At 59.6% G+C, this 13,855-nt stretch overlaps 1 protein-coding gene and 1 long non-coding RNA gene across 3 annotated transcripts in view; one reads left to right on the top strand and one right to left on the bottom strand.

Moving 5' to 3' along the window:
* Nucleotides 1-7,462, top strand: part of NTNG2 (netrin G2) — a 74,441-nt gene extending 66,979 nt beyond the window's left edge. For both annotated transcript variants that reach the window (XM_027104463.1, XM_027104462.1), the window contains exons 7-11: nucleotides 977-1,051; nucleotides 2,507-2,608; nucleotides 4,037-4,204; nucleotides 5,623-5,757; nucleotides 6,459-7,462. In XM_027104463.1, coding sequence (XP_026960264.1) covers nucleotides 977-1,051; nucleotides 2,507-2,608; nucleotides 4,037-4,204; nucleotides 5,623-5,757; nucleotides 6,459-6,694 — 716 coding nt within the window. In that variant the 3' untranslated portion in view covers nucleotides 6,695-7,462. The remainder of the gene's footprint in view (nucleotides 1-976; nucleotides 1,052-2,506; nucleotides 2,609-4,036; nucleotides 4,205-5,622; nucleotides 5,758-6,458) is intronic.
* A 3,527-nt stretch (nucleotides 7,463-10,989) lies between these two features.
* LOC113620201 (uncharacterized) lies at nucleotides 10,990-13,715 on the bottom strand. Its single transcript, XR_003432687.1, has 2 exons — nucleotides 13,514-13,715; nucleotides 10,990-11,364 (listed from the first exon to the last, which is right to left on the bottom strand). It is a non-coding gene; the product is annotated as an uncharacterized LOC113620201 (long non-coding RNA).
* Nucleotides 13,716-13,855: the final 140 nt, after the last annotated feature.

Below are 13,855 nucleotides of genomic sequence, written 5' to 3'. Positions count from 1 at the left end.
GCTGCCGGCAGAAAGGCTGTTCAAGACCATCGACCCTCTCCCCAGCTTGGCCGCCGAGGGTGGTGGGAGAGAGGCTGCAAAGCACAGTGCCTTCAGGGCGGGTTTATCGCGGCCCTAATTAAGCCCTTGCCAATTTGGACACCGGCAGCCTCTTCTCATTGAACATCGCATAAATGTCAATTTCATGTCCAGAGGCTTGGGTCCCAGCTGGAAAGTCTCCCACACTTCTTAGCTGGTAGGTTTTCTTTTTCTTGCCCCACCAACCGGCATCGTGCGTAATCCCTTTAAGAAGCGGAAAAAATCCGACTTCTCCCTTGTCCCTCTGGGTTTGTCCTTTGAAATTCGGCACAGAATGATTCCTTGCCTTGCCAGCCCTACCTGCGTCCCCTGCTGTGTGTCCAGTTAGTCTTGGAGATGGGCACGGTGGCATTTGGGGGCTGACTCACGTTGGGGTCCCTGGTGAAAATGGGCCCAATCTAGGGGTCAGGGAGGATGCTCCAGTCCCTAGATTGGGGTTGGACAGGAAGAGGACCCTCTGGACACGTTTGATGTCTTAGCCAGAACACATGCCCCCTTTACGGCCATTGGCCAGAGACTTCAGCGCAGAGAGGTCTGGGCCCAGATACATGGGACTTGATCTAACTCTAGCCTTCAGTGTGAACGGGGGCCACACAGGGAGGGAGATTCAAGAATCAGGTGTCCCGCTGAAGAAAGGACCGCCCAAAGTACGCAGATTCTCGGGCATGGGTCCCGCTTCCATCCGGTGTCCGTGTGCCCTTCATAGGCTGCCGTAGTATAGACGCTGCCTGTCCTGTAGATTTGAACCCAGTTCTGTTTGGCCAGCGTAGGCAGAGCCGCTTCGTATAGTACTGCTTCTTGTAAGGGGCCTGTGTGCGGTGATGCCTCAGTAGGTCCCCAGGATACGCCCAGCCCCAGCCCCTTGCATAACTTGGTTTCTCCTCTTCTTTCCCCTAAGAGTGGATCAGGCCATCTACTGCTGCCCCCCTCTGGGTGAGCGCCCCCTGGCCCCAGGTGTCCTCCAGTGCAGAAGGTATGGGGAGCGGGGAGCTCCTTCTGAGACTGTAGTGGAGGGAGCAGGGGCCCGGGGTGGGGACACAGGGTGGCAAGGGGCCCAAGGGCGCCGAGGGGAGGGGCCTTGGAGCTCTGCCTGCCCCTACCCCCAACTCTCACCTACTTAGCCCGAGTGATATCACCACACCCGACCCCTTTCAGTCCTACACTCTAACCCTAACCCTGAGCCCCAAGGGCTTCCGGGGCAAGTGGAGACCCTGTCCTGATGACAGTAACCCTCTCTCTCCCACCATCGTGCTCACAGGACACCCTGGGCGAGGTAGAGCTCAGAGTCAGAGAGGGCTTCCTGCAGGGGGTTGGCTGTGAGTAGATGAAGGGGGAAGGTAGCCTTCCAGGCGGCAGGACCAGCTGGGGCAAAGGCTTGGCGGTGGGATGGCAGGGAGAAGCGGCCTGACTGAGCGAGATGCGGGGAGGGGTCGTGGAAGGCACTGAGACCAAGCCCAGAGCCTCATTCTCCCACCGCAGTGGGAAGAAACACGTGGGGGCCCACGGGCTCATTTGTAGCCATCGTGGGCACACCCAGGAGGCACACAGGGCCTGCCTGAGTCTCCGAGATGGGACGCTGTCCCCGGTCCCGTCTTACGGTTTCCTGGACCTTGAGCCCTAATGCCTGGCTTAGGCAGCAACCCAGCCCACACCTCCAGTTCCCTCCCGCGCCAGCTGTGAGTGGTGAGCAGGGCTTTGGGCGCCCCCTGCTGGCAAGCAGTTCCGGAGCCTAAGCCACAACGGTGAGGGTCTGCAGTTCCCAGCAACCTGGCCGGCCTCTGAGTCAGGGCGTCCTCCCCGGAGAGCAGGCTGAAGCAACCACTTCCCGGCCCTGGACCCACTGGGGCACGACAGCCTCCCAGGTGGAAGCCGAGGAGACCGTGGCATGCTCCCCCGCAAATACGGGGCTGGGATTCTGGGCAGTGGAAGGCAGGGCAGTCTGTGCTCATGGCTGGACGGGGAAGGACTCACTCTGGCTGGAGCAGGGAGTTTGCTTCAGAAAGGAAGGGAGATGGCCAAATCTCGAATACCAGCTACAGACGCTGGACGTGATGCTCCCGGGAGTTTGGAGAGGAGAGGGGACAGCAAGAGTACCAGGGTGTGCAAAGCAATGTTTTCAACCAGTCAAAAAATTGTCCAGCTTCAGCTAAGTATTTAGCACAATATAAGGGATGCGGCAGATAGAGAATACTTTGGAAGGATGAATCCAGCTGGATGTGTAGATGGTGTCCAAGGCGGGACCAAAGGCAGGCCCGGTTCTGCGTGTGCTCCTGGTTGTGCTGTGTCGTCTCTGAGCAGGTGACAAAGCTGCTCAGAGCTTGCCCAGGGCACCTTGGGAGCCTGTGCTGAGCTCTACCTCGACCAGGACAGCCCACCCTGGGCAGCTGGACCACAGCTGATGAAAGAGCTTCTTTCTCATCTCTCCAAGCTGCGGGCACCTCCGCCGCTGCCCCCGCCCCCGCCAAGGCCTCCAGACTTTTCCAGCTCAGGCCCAAATCTCCTCAAGTGATGCCTATTGAAGAATTTGAAGGTAAGAGGAAGGCCCCGGGGCTGACCAGCCCCTCCTCCGGCCCCTCTCCCCCCACCTCCACTGGAAAAAAACAAAACAAAACAATGCAGTGCGTGGACCGATGCCCCCTCCCCGAGTAGCTGGGTTAAGGTGAAACGGAGCCTCTCTCGCCTCCAGTCCCCCCTCCCCAAGGGAGCTGGGAGCAGGTATGGGTCCGAAGTACAGTGGGCTAGCACGGGGGCAGGCACAGGAGCTGCCAGGAATAACCTGTCCTGGCTTCCCTGGGAGGTGTGGCCCAGGGGCTCATCTTGGCTGAAGCAAGATCTGGGACACCTGGAGGATGCCTCACCTTCTCACTGTCCCTGGAGGGACAAGGTGAAGGGGACAGGTCCAGGAGGCCATGGTGTGGGAATGCTCACCGTCTCCTCCTGGGCACATGTCAGAGGCTCATTTCTCCGAGGTCTCCCATGCCCTTGACCTCGACATCTGGTCAGTCCCTCCTTCTCGCATCACAAAACGGGGGTTGGATCCTCTAGAGATACACAGATGGTGTCTCACAGCGGGGAGCCGGCATCCTTTTTTGTTCAAGGGGGTGTCGAGCCTCTTAGGAGGGACACCAAGGGATGCCCCCCTCTGTGGCAGGGAAGGTGACCCTCCTCGCCAAACCCCGCCCCTTGATGATGTCATGGGAGCCACCTCCAAACCCCGGGGCCTTTGCCCCAGGTGGTCACAGGTGCCTCCAGTGAGAGTCAGAAGCTGGGCCAGGGCTAGGAGGAGTCAAGGTGAGATGCTGGGGGCACAAACTTTAAGGCAGCATTCACTCTCAGGGTCGTGCAAGAGCAGGCCCTCTGATGCCAACGAGATTTGCAGAACAGCTCAGGCTAATAAGAAAGGGTCCTGCAGGTGGGTGTTTTCCTTCCAACCAACTTCCAAAGCAGCATGGGCGGGAAGCTCCTGGCCCTTTCCATCCTCTCCAGCGTTCATGCATGCGTCTACCCTTCATTGAATCACTGGGGTACCGTGGTGAACGCCATGAACCCGGGCACCGCCCTCCCTGAGCTCACGGTCTGACGGCATGACCCATCTTCCCTGCATGAATCATATCTAACCACCCGCAGTATCACGAGGGCCTCCCTCCAGAAAGCACTTTGCCCTGGTACCCGGCCAGGCTTTTAGCGGATGCTGCCCACTGGCCCTCCCCGGTGCCCTGTCCATGGGGCCAGGTGGTAATCCGTGAGCTGGGCCTACACTGGTTCTCGTTCGGGCTCGAAGCTAGCAGGCCCATCTCTCCCCACATGGTACAGAAGTGTCAGAGACCCAGGGCACCATCCTGTGCCAGGTCCTACCCCTGGCCCCCGTTTTCCGGAATGCACCAGGGAGGGGCAGCGAGAAGGCACGCTTGCCATTTGTTCTCTGACCCTTGGTGTTTCTCACGTTTGGCCGGCCCAGACTGCGAGTGCTACGGCCACTCCAACCGCTGCAGCTACATCGACTTCCTGAACGTGGTGACCTGCGTCAGCTGCAAGCACAACACACGAGGCCAGCACTGCCAGCACTGCCGTCTGGGCTACTACCGCAACGGCTCCGCGGAGCTGGACGACGAGAACGTGTGCATTGGTGAGCCCTCGGCCGGGAGGCGGGGCCCCGCACGCGAGTGTGTGGACCAGGGTGCGAGGCCGAAGAGCAGCGTTAGACGGGATCGGGGCACCCCTGCGTTGGAATCCCCGGGGGAGGCTGGGGAAATGCCAATTCCTGGGCCCACTCTAAATACAGAATCCGCTCTATTAATAACCTACCTCCCCATGTGGTCCTCCCTGCAGGCACTGGCATTTCAGAACCACTAGTTCCAGTCAAAGACGGGTTCTAGGGCTTGCCGGGCTGTGTGCCTCTGGGCAATTCTCTTCCCCCCTCTGGGGCTGTTTCCCTGTTTGTAAAATAGGGAGGTGGATCAGATCAAGGGTTTTCAACCATTTTGGGGGAACTGAAGCTTTTCTTCAAATGAAGTCTTTTCTCACACTTTATATGCCCTCCACCCCCAGTGGGCAGACGGTTGGCTTTCTTTAAACTCTGCTCCAGGACTGGCTTTTGGGGTAAAGAAGGAAATCTATAGGGGCCCTGGGCCCTGGGCCCAGGCAGAGGCAGGCCATCCCAAAAGACCGAACATGTGGCCCACAAACAACACCCACTAGTCTGGAAGACTGTCTCCCGTAGAGGCCAGTTCTCAGCCCTCCGATGCCCAGCGCCCTTGGGAACCCATTGCCCATCCCCCGCCCAGCAGGCCAGCCCCGGCTGTGCACAGGGGGAGCCGCCCGCAAAGCTGCAGCTGTCAGTCTGCATTATGGCAGCGGCCTTCAGATAATTTCATCACAACTCTAAAGTGATCCCAACGGAACTGTGCTGCCCATGTCACACCAGCCAGCAGCAGGGACAGGGCAGGGCCTCTGGATCCGATTAGAGGCGTCTCCCCCAGCGCCTCCTCTTGTCTTGCCTGTCTGCCTCCGCCCCCCACCCCCGGGCCCGGCACTAGGCGACAAGGACTCCCAGAGTGGGGGCTTTCGGCTTCTCCCACGGAGCAGGGCGAGCGGGAGGCCTCTGGGGCTGCTCCTCCACCCGCCCTGGAGAGGAGCTTCGGAGGCCGACTACACCCTGCCCCCTCCGCACACACACCCCGGCCCCCAGGACGGATGGCCGGTGGCCTCCGCTGAGGCTCCTCCCACCTGTCAGTCATAGCTCTTTGGAGCCGGGAGGGATCAGCGCCCGTTCCAGTTACAGAAGCGGAGACGCAGGCCCAGGGACGGGAAGGGGCTGGTCCGGGCCATGCAGCGCCAGAGCCAGAGAGGGGAAGGGGCTTAGTGGATGTGAGAAAATGAAAACTGTCCCCTCGAGATCTGGACGCCCCAGGCGTCCCCACCCCGCCGTCCAGCGGCGGGTGCGGAGATCCTGCTGGGAGGGTTGCCGGGGCCGGGCGGGGTGGGCCCGTGCGGACGGCGCCCGCACGTCGCCCCTGATCGCTCGCCGTGCGCGTGTCCGTCCAGAGTGTAACTGCAACCAGATCGGCTCCGTGCACGACCGGTGCAACGAGACCGGCTTCTGCGAGTGCCGCGAGGGCGCGGCGGGGCCGAAGTGCGACGACTGCCTCCCCACGCACTACTGGCGCCAGGGCTGCTACCGTGAGTGCGCGCCGCCCCCCTGCGCGGGGCCGCGTGCTGTGGGGCCCGGGGCGGGGCCTCGAGGCCGCCCAGGTCTGGTCCGGGTCCGGGTCGGTGGGTGGGTCCCAGGGGCGGGACCTGGTGCTTCCGGGGCGGGGCCCTGTAGGTGGGCGGGGCCTGGTGTTGTCCGAAGCAGGGTCCGGGTGGTGGGCGGGGCCTGATGCTAGCTGGTGTAGAGTCGGTAGCGGGAAGGAGCTTGGAGGCCAAAGTGGAGCCGGGCGTTGGCTGCAGTTGGCTGGAGGCTGGCGGATTTGCGGGGAGGGAGGGAGGGAGGCAGTCCGAGGAAGTGAGGGGCTAGCGGAGACCCGACGTTAGCCACGGGAAGAGGGTGGAAGGGCGCCCCAGGCACGTGGAGTAGCACGTGCTAAGCTCTGGACGGGAGAGCAGGTGCGTCTGAAGAACCGCACCAAGGCCAGTGCCGGGACCGGGGCGGGGAGAGCCGGGCAGCGGCGGGAGGGAGGCAAGGTCCCGGTCTCGCGCGGCCCTTGGTACCATCCCCGCCGGGACGCTTCGCGCCAATGCGCCCTGAGTCTCCAACACCCCCGGTCCAGGCCGCGCCCCCAGTGTTCGCACGTCCCAGGGGCTGAAACTCCAGCGCGGGGCGGGGAGAGGGAGGGCTGGACCGGGCCGCCACCCGAGTTAACCGCTCCTCCGCCCCGCAGCCAACGTGTGCGACGACGACCAGCTGCTGTGCCAGAACGGCGGCACCTGCGTGCAGAACCAGCGCTGCGCCTGCCCGCGCGGCTACACCGGCGTGCGCTGCGAGCAGCCCCGCTGCGACCCCGGCGCCGCCGACGGCGGCCTGGACTGCGACCGCGCGCCCGGGGCCGCCCCGTGCCCCGCCACGCTGCTCGGCTGCCTGCTGCTGCTGCGGCTGGCCACCTGCCTGGACTGCTGAGACCCGCGGAGAAACCCCGGCCGGGGGTGGGGGGAGGCGGTCCGTGCGCCCCGCCGCGCCCTGCGCCCCGCGCCCGGAGAGCCGGGAGCCCGGGGGCCGGCGTCGGAGGCCCGGCGGCCAGAAGGGTGCGGCCCGAGCTGCTCCCAGGTGCTACTCAGCAGAGTCCTCCCGCCCCGTCCCCCCCGAAGTGGCACCTGCCCCCGCCCCGGCGCTGCAGCAGGGGATGCTGTGTGGTCGCGGCCCCAGCGGCCCGCGATTTCGGTCTTAGTTTTTCTTTTATATTACCCACCGACCCTTTCCTTTTTTTTTTTTTTTTAGCTGGCGGTGAGGCAGGGGCGTGGGAGAAGCTGCTCATCCCAACAGCCCCAGGTCCTGCCTCCTGCCTCCCTCTCCCCCCCACCCCCCCCCCCACACACGACTGTTGCAGACACCCCCTGCGCCTGTCCCTGGCTCACCATCAGCCAGAGGACCCGAAAATCCAGTTGCCTACACCTCTAGTCGCTGACTTGATTCTCTTTTCTATTCTTTGTTTTCCCTTACAACCCACCAGACCCCAGGCCTTTCCAGAGGCCTGGTGACCAAGGAGCTCGCTGTCTGGGGGAAGGGAGTTAGGAAGGAGGGTTGGGAGGGCTGGAAACTTACTTTTGTAGAGAACTATTTTTGTTTGTATTAACCGCCCCTATAAGGAGGGACAAAGAGCGGGGACGCTGGACACCACGGGGGTGGTTGATGGTGTATAATCTGACAGTAAAGAATCTGCTCACTGCTGCCTCCAGGGCCTGTTTTCTTTCTGTTCTTTTTTACCCAGCAAGTGTGGGAGTTAAAGGGGAGTCCACAAAATAGCCTTAAAGAAACAATTTCGCTCTCAAGGCCGTCCCTTCCCCAGGCCCTTCTGTGAATGACAGGCAGGCGTAGCCACCGGAGCTCTCTCACCATGTGGCCAGGCCTGGCCCTGCAGAGACCTACAATGTTCCCCAAACTTGGGAGGTTATCTCCCTCCTTCCCACCACCACCAAAAAAAAATCCAGAGCTTATTGGCACTTTGCCTTGGTTGTCCTCAAATTTAAAAGCATGTGGTGGACATTGATACCTTCGCTGAAAAGTGCAAGGCAAGCGACTGACAGAGCCGTCTAACAGGGCTCGACTCTGATGCTCCAGTTTATAAATCAGGATGGGGGGTCCTATCAGGCCTGCTGGACCCCAGCCTCAGGCCCAGTGTCTGCTGCTGCCACCGCTTTCCAGAGCCCCCTGATGGTCACATGCCAGGGTGGGCACAGGCTGGTGGAGGCGGCAACGCAAAGACCCACAGCCGACCCCCCTCTCCTCTCTCCTTCCTCTTTCCCTCCAGAGCATCAGGAAGGTGACGGCTGAGGGGACCGGGGCAGTGTGGGAATTGTGAAAGGGAGCTCCAAAGAAAGGGGTGCCTCAGCTTAGCCCTGTGCTTCTGGGGTGCCCGTGGGTCTTTCTGGCCCTTGGGAGTTGGATTTCCCTGCTGTCTCTCAAGAAGATCCAGATTTCCCTGCCCACCTGCTTACTTCCCAGCAGCCCTGGAAGATTCCCAGCCCACGGATCAGATTCTGGTCCTTTGTTGCGCCTACAGCCGACCCCCCCCCCCCCCCCCCCCGCTCCCCACCCCCTAAAGTTACCCTCTGGCTGCAGCCGCTCTTTCCAGGCTGGGAAGTTTAAAACTGCGTGCCTCCGGCAAGTCCCCAAAGCAAGGCTCAGACGGAGTTTAACAAAAGTTGAGGATGACAAGAGATTACAACATGGTTACAGGTGGATATAAAATATGCTTAGAGCCTCTCGGGGTCAAACACTGACCCCCTCCTGGCCTCCAGATCTCCCTCTGCTCCTAACCCCAAGAAAGTGCCTTCTTTCAGCTCCGCCCCTTCCCTTGCCCCGTGGCCCAAGTGGCTAGAAGAAAACATCCCTGGGGTCCTCGTGGACGGGAGGGGCCGTGTGACAGCTCTGACCAATGGGCTATAAGCAGGAGTGATGGGCGGGGCCCCCAGAAAGCTCCGTAGAAGCCTGTCCTCCCCTCACTCCCCACCCAGCCCCAGCTGGCCAAGTTTGGGGCCCCGGCGTTTCTCTTCCCCCCTCTCGCCATGCTCTGGTGGCATGGGGTGGGAGAGCCACCCCCACAGGATGGTGGAGCCGAGAGGGTGGAAGTTGGTTTTCTGAGGACCTAGCAGGGCAGGGGACGCCAGCCCTAGTTGCTGATCTCCACACTTCTTAACGTGTGAGAAAAAATAAACCTTGATGTGATTAAAACGCTGGTCTTTGGGTTTTCTGTTACACGCAGACTTACCAATTCCTAAGTTATTGGCCCTCCCCACCCAGCATCTTGGTCTCTGAGTCCACTGATGCAGAGACACTACAACGTTACCCCTGCTTAGCCACAGCCCCTGTGTCATAACACTGCCCATAACGAAGACAACAGATGGCAGTGGCTTTAGGCCCAGGAGTTCAGGGCCTGTCAAGCCGCCTCCTTCCAGAACAGGACCTGCCTCCGCCTTCAAAGGAGCACAGGGCAGGCTGACCAAAATCCACCTCTAGATAAAACACCAACTGCAGGGTGCAATTTGTAAGCATGGTCGCCTTCCTCCTAATCATCATGATATTAACATATGAAGGAACCATGATCATTCACCCCCAAATACACACACACACACACACACACACACAGTCCTGGGTCTGGGTCCCTTATTTGCAGAGCTTGAGATGGGTTCAGTGTGTGGATTTGCGGAGGGTGTGCTGTCAGGATACATGTGAAAGGGAGTGAGAGAATTAGGATGGGGCGGGGAAGCCCAGTGAGGATGCCCAGCTTCAGCCTGGTCCACCCACCGGGGCTCTGAGCTTAAATCACATCTTGAGGCAAGGGGGCAGTCTCATGCCGTTGGCTTCATGCTGCATTTGGGGGCCCCCCAGTACAGAAGATGGGCGGCTGTAACAGGCATCACAGCAGTGGAGGGGGGGGTTCCCATAGACGGGCTCTGGGTCGGGCACCAGCAGCTTCCACTGGACATACACACACACATACCCCTTGGTGTCACCCTGGGTGTGTCCCTGGAAGGCCCTGAGGGGTCTGGGAAGAGGGGTCCTCAGTGGGCAGCACTCTGTCCGCCCTGACCTCTCTTGCCAGACCAGCAGCGCTCTGTCAGCTTCCCTGTGACTAGTCTCTGTGTAAGCAAGGGCCGGGGAGGTGGAGCACATTGTAAATCAGAGTGGCAGCCCAGGTCCCCGAGGACTCGGCTCAGGCCCTGACCTCAGCCGGAGGAGGGAGAGAAAGCTGCCAGTGCCCATTTGGAAAACTCTGACATCTTTCAGGCAGTGGGGAAAAGGAGACAACAAGGTTAGCAGAGCCCAAAGTCACAGCCCAGCCTCTTTTCAATGGTGCGCCCTGGTCCCAGACCTCACGTTTTGACATCTGGTTCTGAGAGGCAGAAGCTCCCCTTTCCCAGCATGAATGGTAACAGCCACTGTCGCGGGCACGGGGCGCGCATGATTACACTTAACCTTCACCTTCACCCTAGGGCAGGTTTCTCACCCTCAGGGCCACTGACATTTGGGGCTGGATAATTCTTTCGGGGTGGGGTGGGGAGCGGCTGTCCTATGTGTGGTAGGATGTTTAGCAGTATCCCTGGCCTCGAGCCTCTAGGTGCCGGCAGCCCTCCCTCCGGGCACCGCAAAGTGGGGGCAAAATTGCCCCATGCTGAGAAGGCTCTCAGCGGAAGGGCTTGTCTACCCAGTTAACAGAGAGGGAAGTCGAGGCTCAGAGATGGGAGGTAACTTGCCTGAAGTCACGCTTGCTAAGAAGCAGGGACAGGAGGTGACTCAGGATAGCGTGAGTGTGAACCCAGGCCTTGCAGCCTCGGCAGCCCAGGCAAAAGGCTGTCCACCCGGTGGGGCCTGCAGCTCCTGCCCACACCCCTCCTCCGCCCCTGCAGCGGCTCCAGGGCAGAGCGAGGGGCCCTGGGGAGCCGGGCGTCATCCGAATGGCTTTGCTGTCAGGGTAGATGCCTTGCCCCCTGCCCTCACCTGCCCCCTCTAAATAAGCAGGCCTGCTGCGTCGGCGTTTTTACAGTTATGAGGCATTTATGGGCACCTGGGGAGCAGCTGTCGGCATCTCCCCACAGGCCTGGGCAGGGTGCTCCCCCCATGCCCGCACCCCTGCCCTGGCCCTGCACCTCCAGCTGGGCCAGTCTCCCCGAGTCCCCGAGAGATCCCTGCACATCTCAGGCCAGGGTAAAAGCCTGAGGTTAAGGGTCAAAGCCCAGGGAAGACAAGCCTTATTGACTCGTTTTTATTTTCCCCTTTATAAAACACAAATCATGAGTGCAGGGGAGTTAGAAAAAAAAAGAAATGCAAAATAATAATAATTTTTAACTTAAGATCACCCACAATCCTCCGTCCAAAGCTAATAACTGTTAATATTTTCTGAAGTACATTTCCAGTGCTTTCCCATAAAACAAACCTAGATACAGAGCGTTTGCCCAGCATTTGTTAAAACCGTGCTAAGCGTTGCGCTGAGGTTGAATATATCTTCTTTCAAGGATCCCCGAGATGAAGCTGAGAAGTGAGCTCTGGTCATAGAGCCATTTTACAGCTGAGAACACTGAGGCTCTAAGTGTCGTGGTCGGAGATCTTGGGCACAGCGCCAAAAGACAACTCTGGGTGATTTAAGCAGAAAAGAGTATTTGAAAGATCATAGGACCCATAGACACACGCCAGATGCACGGGGTGAGGCGGGGTGGTGCCGTGAAGCCAGGAGCGCCACCCAGTATCCTGGCCAGAGAGCCATCGCTGCTGTCCCTGTGAGGCCCTGATGCTGCCATGGGCACCACCCTGGCCCAGGCCTGCCTCCTGCTGGCGTCCCCAGCAGGCCACACACAGTGTGCCCACACCCTTCTGTCCAGCTTTTCCCACTCCCTCAAGGGAGGTGGGCTGTCTTTCCCCATCCAGAGGAGGGGCACAAAGAAACAATGACTATCCAGCACAGAGAGGGTGGGCAAGTTGCCCAGGGTCACACAGCCAGGAAGAGGCTGAGTCCAGGTTGCGAGTGCAGTCTCTCTGGGGCAGAAGCCCAAGCTTGTAACACTGAGCCGCAAAGCTGCCACTTTTTCCTTCTATTTTATTTATTTTAGCAATGATAGCCTCATCTTATACACACCCTTCTTTAGCCTGCTTTACAAAATTTAGCAATACATCCTATCAAAGGAGATCTTTTAATTTTAAAAGGACATGAAAAACTTCACCCTTTTCCTCTTTGCCCCCACCAGTGGCCCTCTTCCCCGCCCACTGCCCCACCCATGCACCTCTCCCACGTGACAGGGTCTGGCCAGGCCCCCAGAACCCCTGTGGCTGGGCTCCCAGAGGCACAGAAGACCTTTCAGTCCAGCAAGCGGGGGATGAGGCCAGAGGTCAGGTGGGTGAACCTGCGGCAGCCGTGTTACAGATGGCTTCTGGCCAGAGGACGCCTACTTTACTGACCGAGCAAGTGGCCCTGGGGACCCGGCCAGGAGCAGCTGGAATGGGTCCCAGAGTCCCGGGAGCTCCCGGAGCTGTGCCCTGCAGCTGACACTAAAGGCACTGGGGCCTGTCCTGCGCTGTACATCTCACAGCTGACCCAGTGCCCACATTTCTCCCCTCGAGCAGCATGGGGGTGTGGGGAAGGGGGGCGGGGGATAGCGAGTTTCTAAAGGCAGAAGGGATGGCATTGAGGGGCTCTCAATCCCACCACCTGGGTTCGAAGCTGTTCTCCACCACCTGGATGACCTTGGGCAAGTTACTCCATCTCTCTGTGCCTCAGTCTCCTTACCTGTGAAATGGGGTTGTGAAAAACAGCACCTACGTCATGGGGCTATTGTGAGGATTGAAGAAGTTAATACATGCAGTGCTGCCCCAAAGTAAGTGACCGGTGTCAGCTGTTGTTATCCATTTCCTTCCCCCACCAAAGCCTGCCAAGGGGGGGCCGCATCACTCGGTCTCTCCTTCCTTCCTTCCTTCCCTGCCTCACCCAGCACATACCCTAGACCTCCACGTGCCGGGTCCCAGGGCACAAGGAACCAGACAGACACTGCTTGCCTCCCCTGATGCCCAACACCAGCCCGGGCACAGTGAGCACCCTCTCCTCCCTATAGGCATCACAGCCCCTCTTCATCCTCCACCGGGAGGAAGAGATTAGGGAGGGGATCACATTCAGGGCATCTTCACTCCCATCACGCTCACCGAGACATAGGAGGCAGACCTTGGGGAGGCCCTGATCTGCTGGGCCAGTGGCAACCCTGCTCCTCCTGGGACTTCAGTTCTGGAAAGAGCTTCCAGCAGAGGAGCCAATACTGGTGGTCTGTGAAGGGTGAAAAGCTGGAGCCCAGATCTTGGTTTCTAAACATGCTCCTCCCCTAAGAGGAACCAGGGCTCCTCGGAGTGAAGTCCGATTCCATGGCTGGACAGAGACAGTCTGCGTGAGCCCGGGACACCTCGTATCACAAGGTCAGGAGGTGCCCAGCTGGTGAGTTCAATCACACCCCAGCTGCAGACGCACCTGGCACTGTGGGGACCTCGGGTCCGCAGGGCCAGGACCGGAGGGCCCAGGTGGGTGTCCTGGGCACAGCGTCCTTCCCTTGATAGGGAAGGTGGCTGGAGGTCTCCTCCCAGAGCAGCTGTCCCTCTAGCCATTCATTCAATAACCCCTTTCCTAAGCCCCCACTGTGTCCCCTGGCTCTGGGGGTACAGGATGGGAAGGCCAGGAGGCCATGTGAGGGCAGGGGGCCCTCCATGAGGAAGAGGAGGTTACACAGCCCCAGAGATGGTGAGCACCTGTGGAAGGCTCGTGGCGGTACCACACTGCTGACATCCCACGGCCCACCTCGGAAACCGGAGCATCACAGGACATGATGAAGGTTTGTTAACACGGCTTTTTCCACAGACTCTGGGGCAACACCTTTTAAAAAAGAGAAAATGATGGGAATTCCCTGGCAGTCCAGTGGTTAGGATTCCGTGCCTCCACTGCTGGGGGCCGGGGTTCAATCTCTGGTCCGGGAACTAAGATCCTACAAGTTGCGTGGTGGCCAGAAAACCAAAAAAAAAAAAAAAAGAACAAAAAGAGAGAGAGAGAAAATGACTGAAGAACTGGTGTGTCTTCTTTAAAATAAAGTTATT

The sequence above is a fragment of the Aethalodelphis obliquidens genome, unplaced genomic scaffold (assembly GCF_003676395.1).
Source record: "Aethalodelphis obliquidens isolate GAN/ISIS:26980383/991018 unplaced genomic scaffold, ASM367639v1 scaffold7, whole genome shotgun sequence".
Classification (NCBI taxonomy): Eukaryota; Metazoa; Chordata; class Mammalia; order Artiodactyla; family Delphinidae; genus Aethalodelphis; species Aethalodelphis obliquidens.
This window is presented reverse-complemented; position numbering and strand designations above follow the sequence as displayed.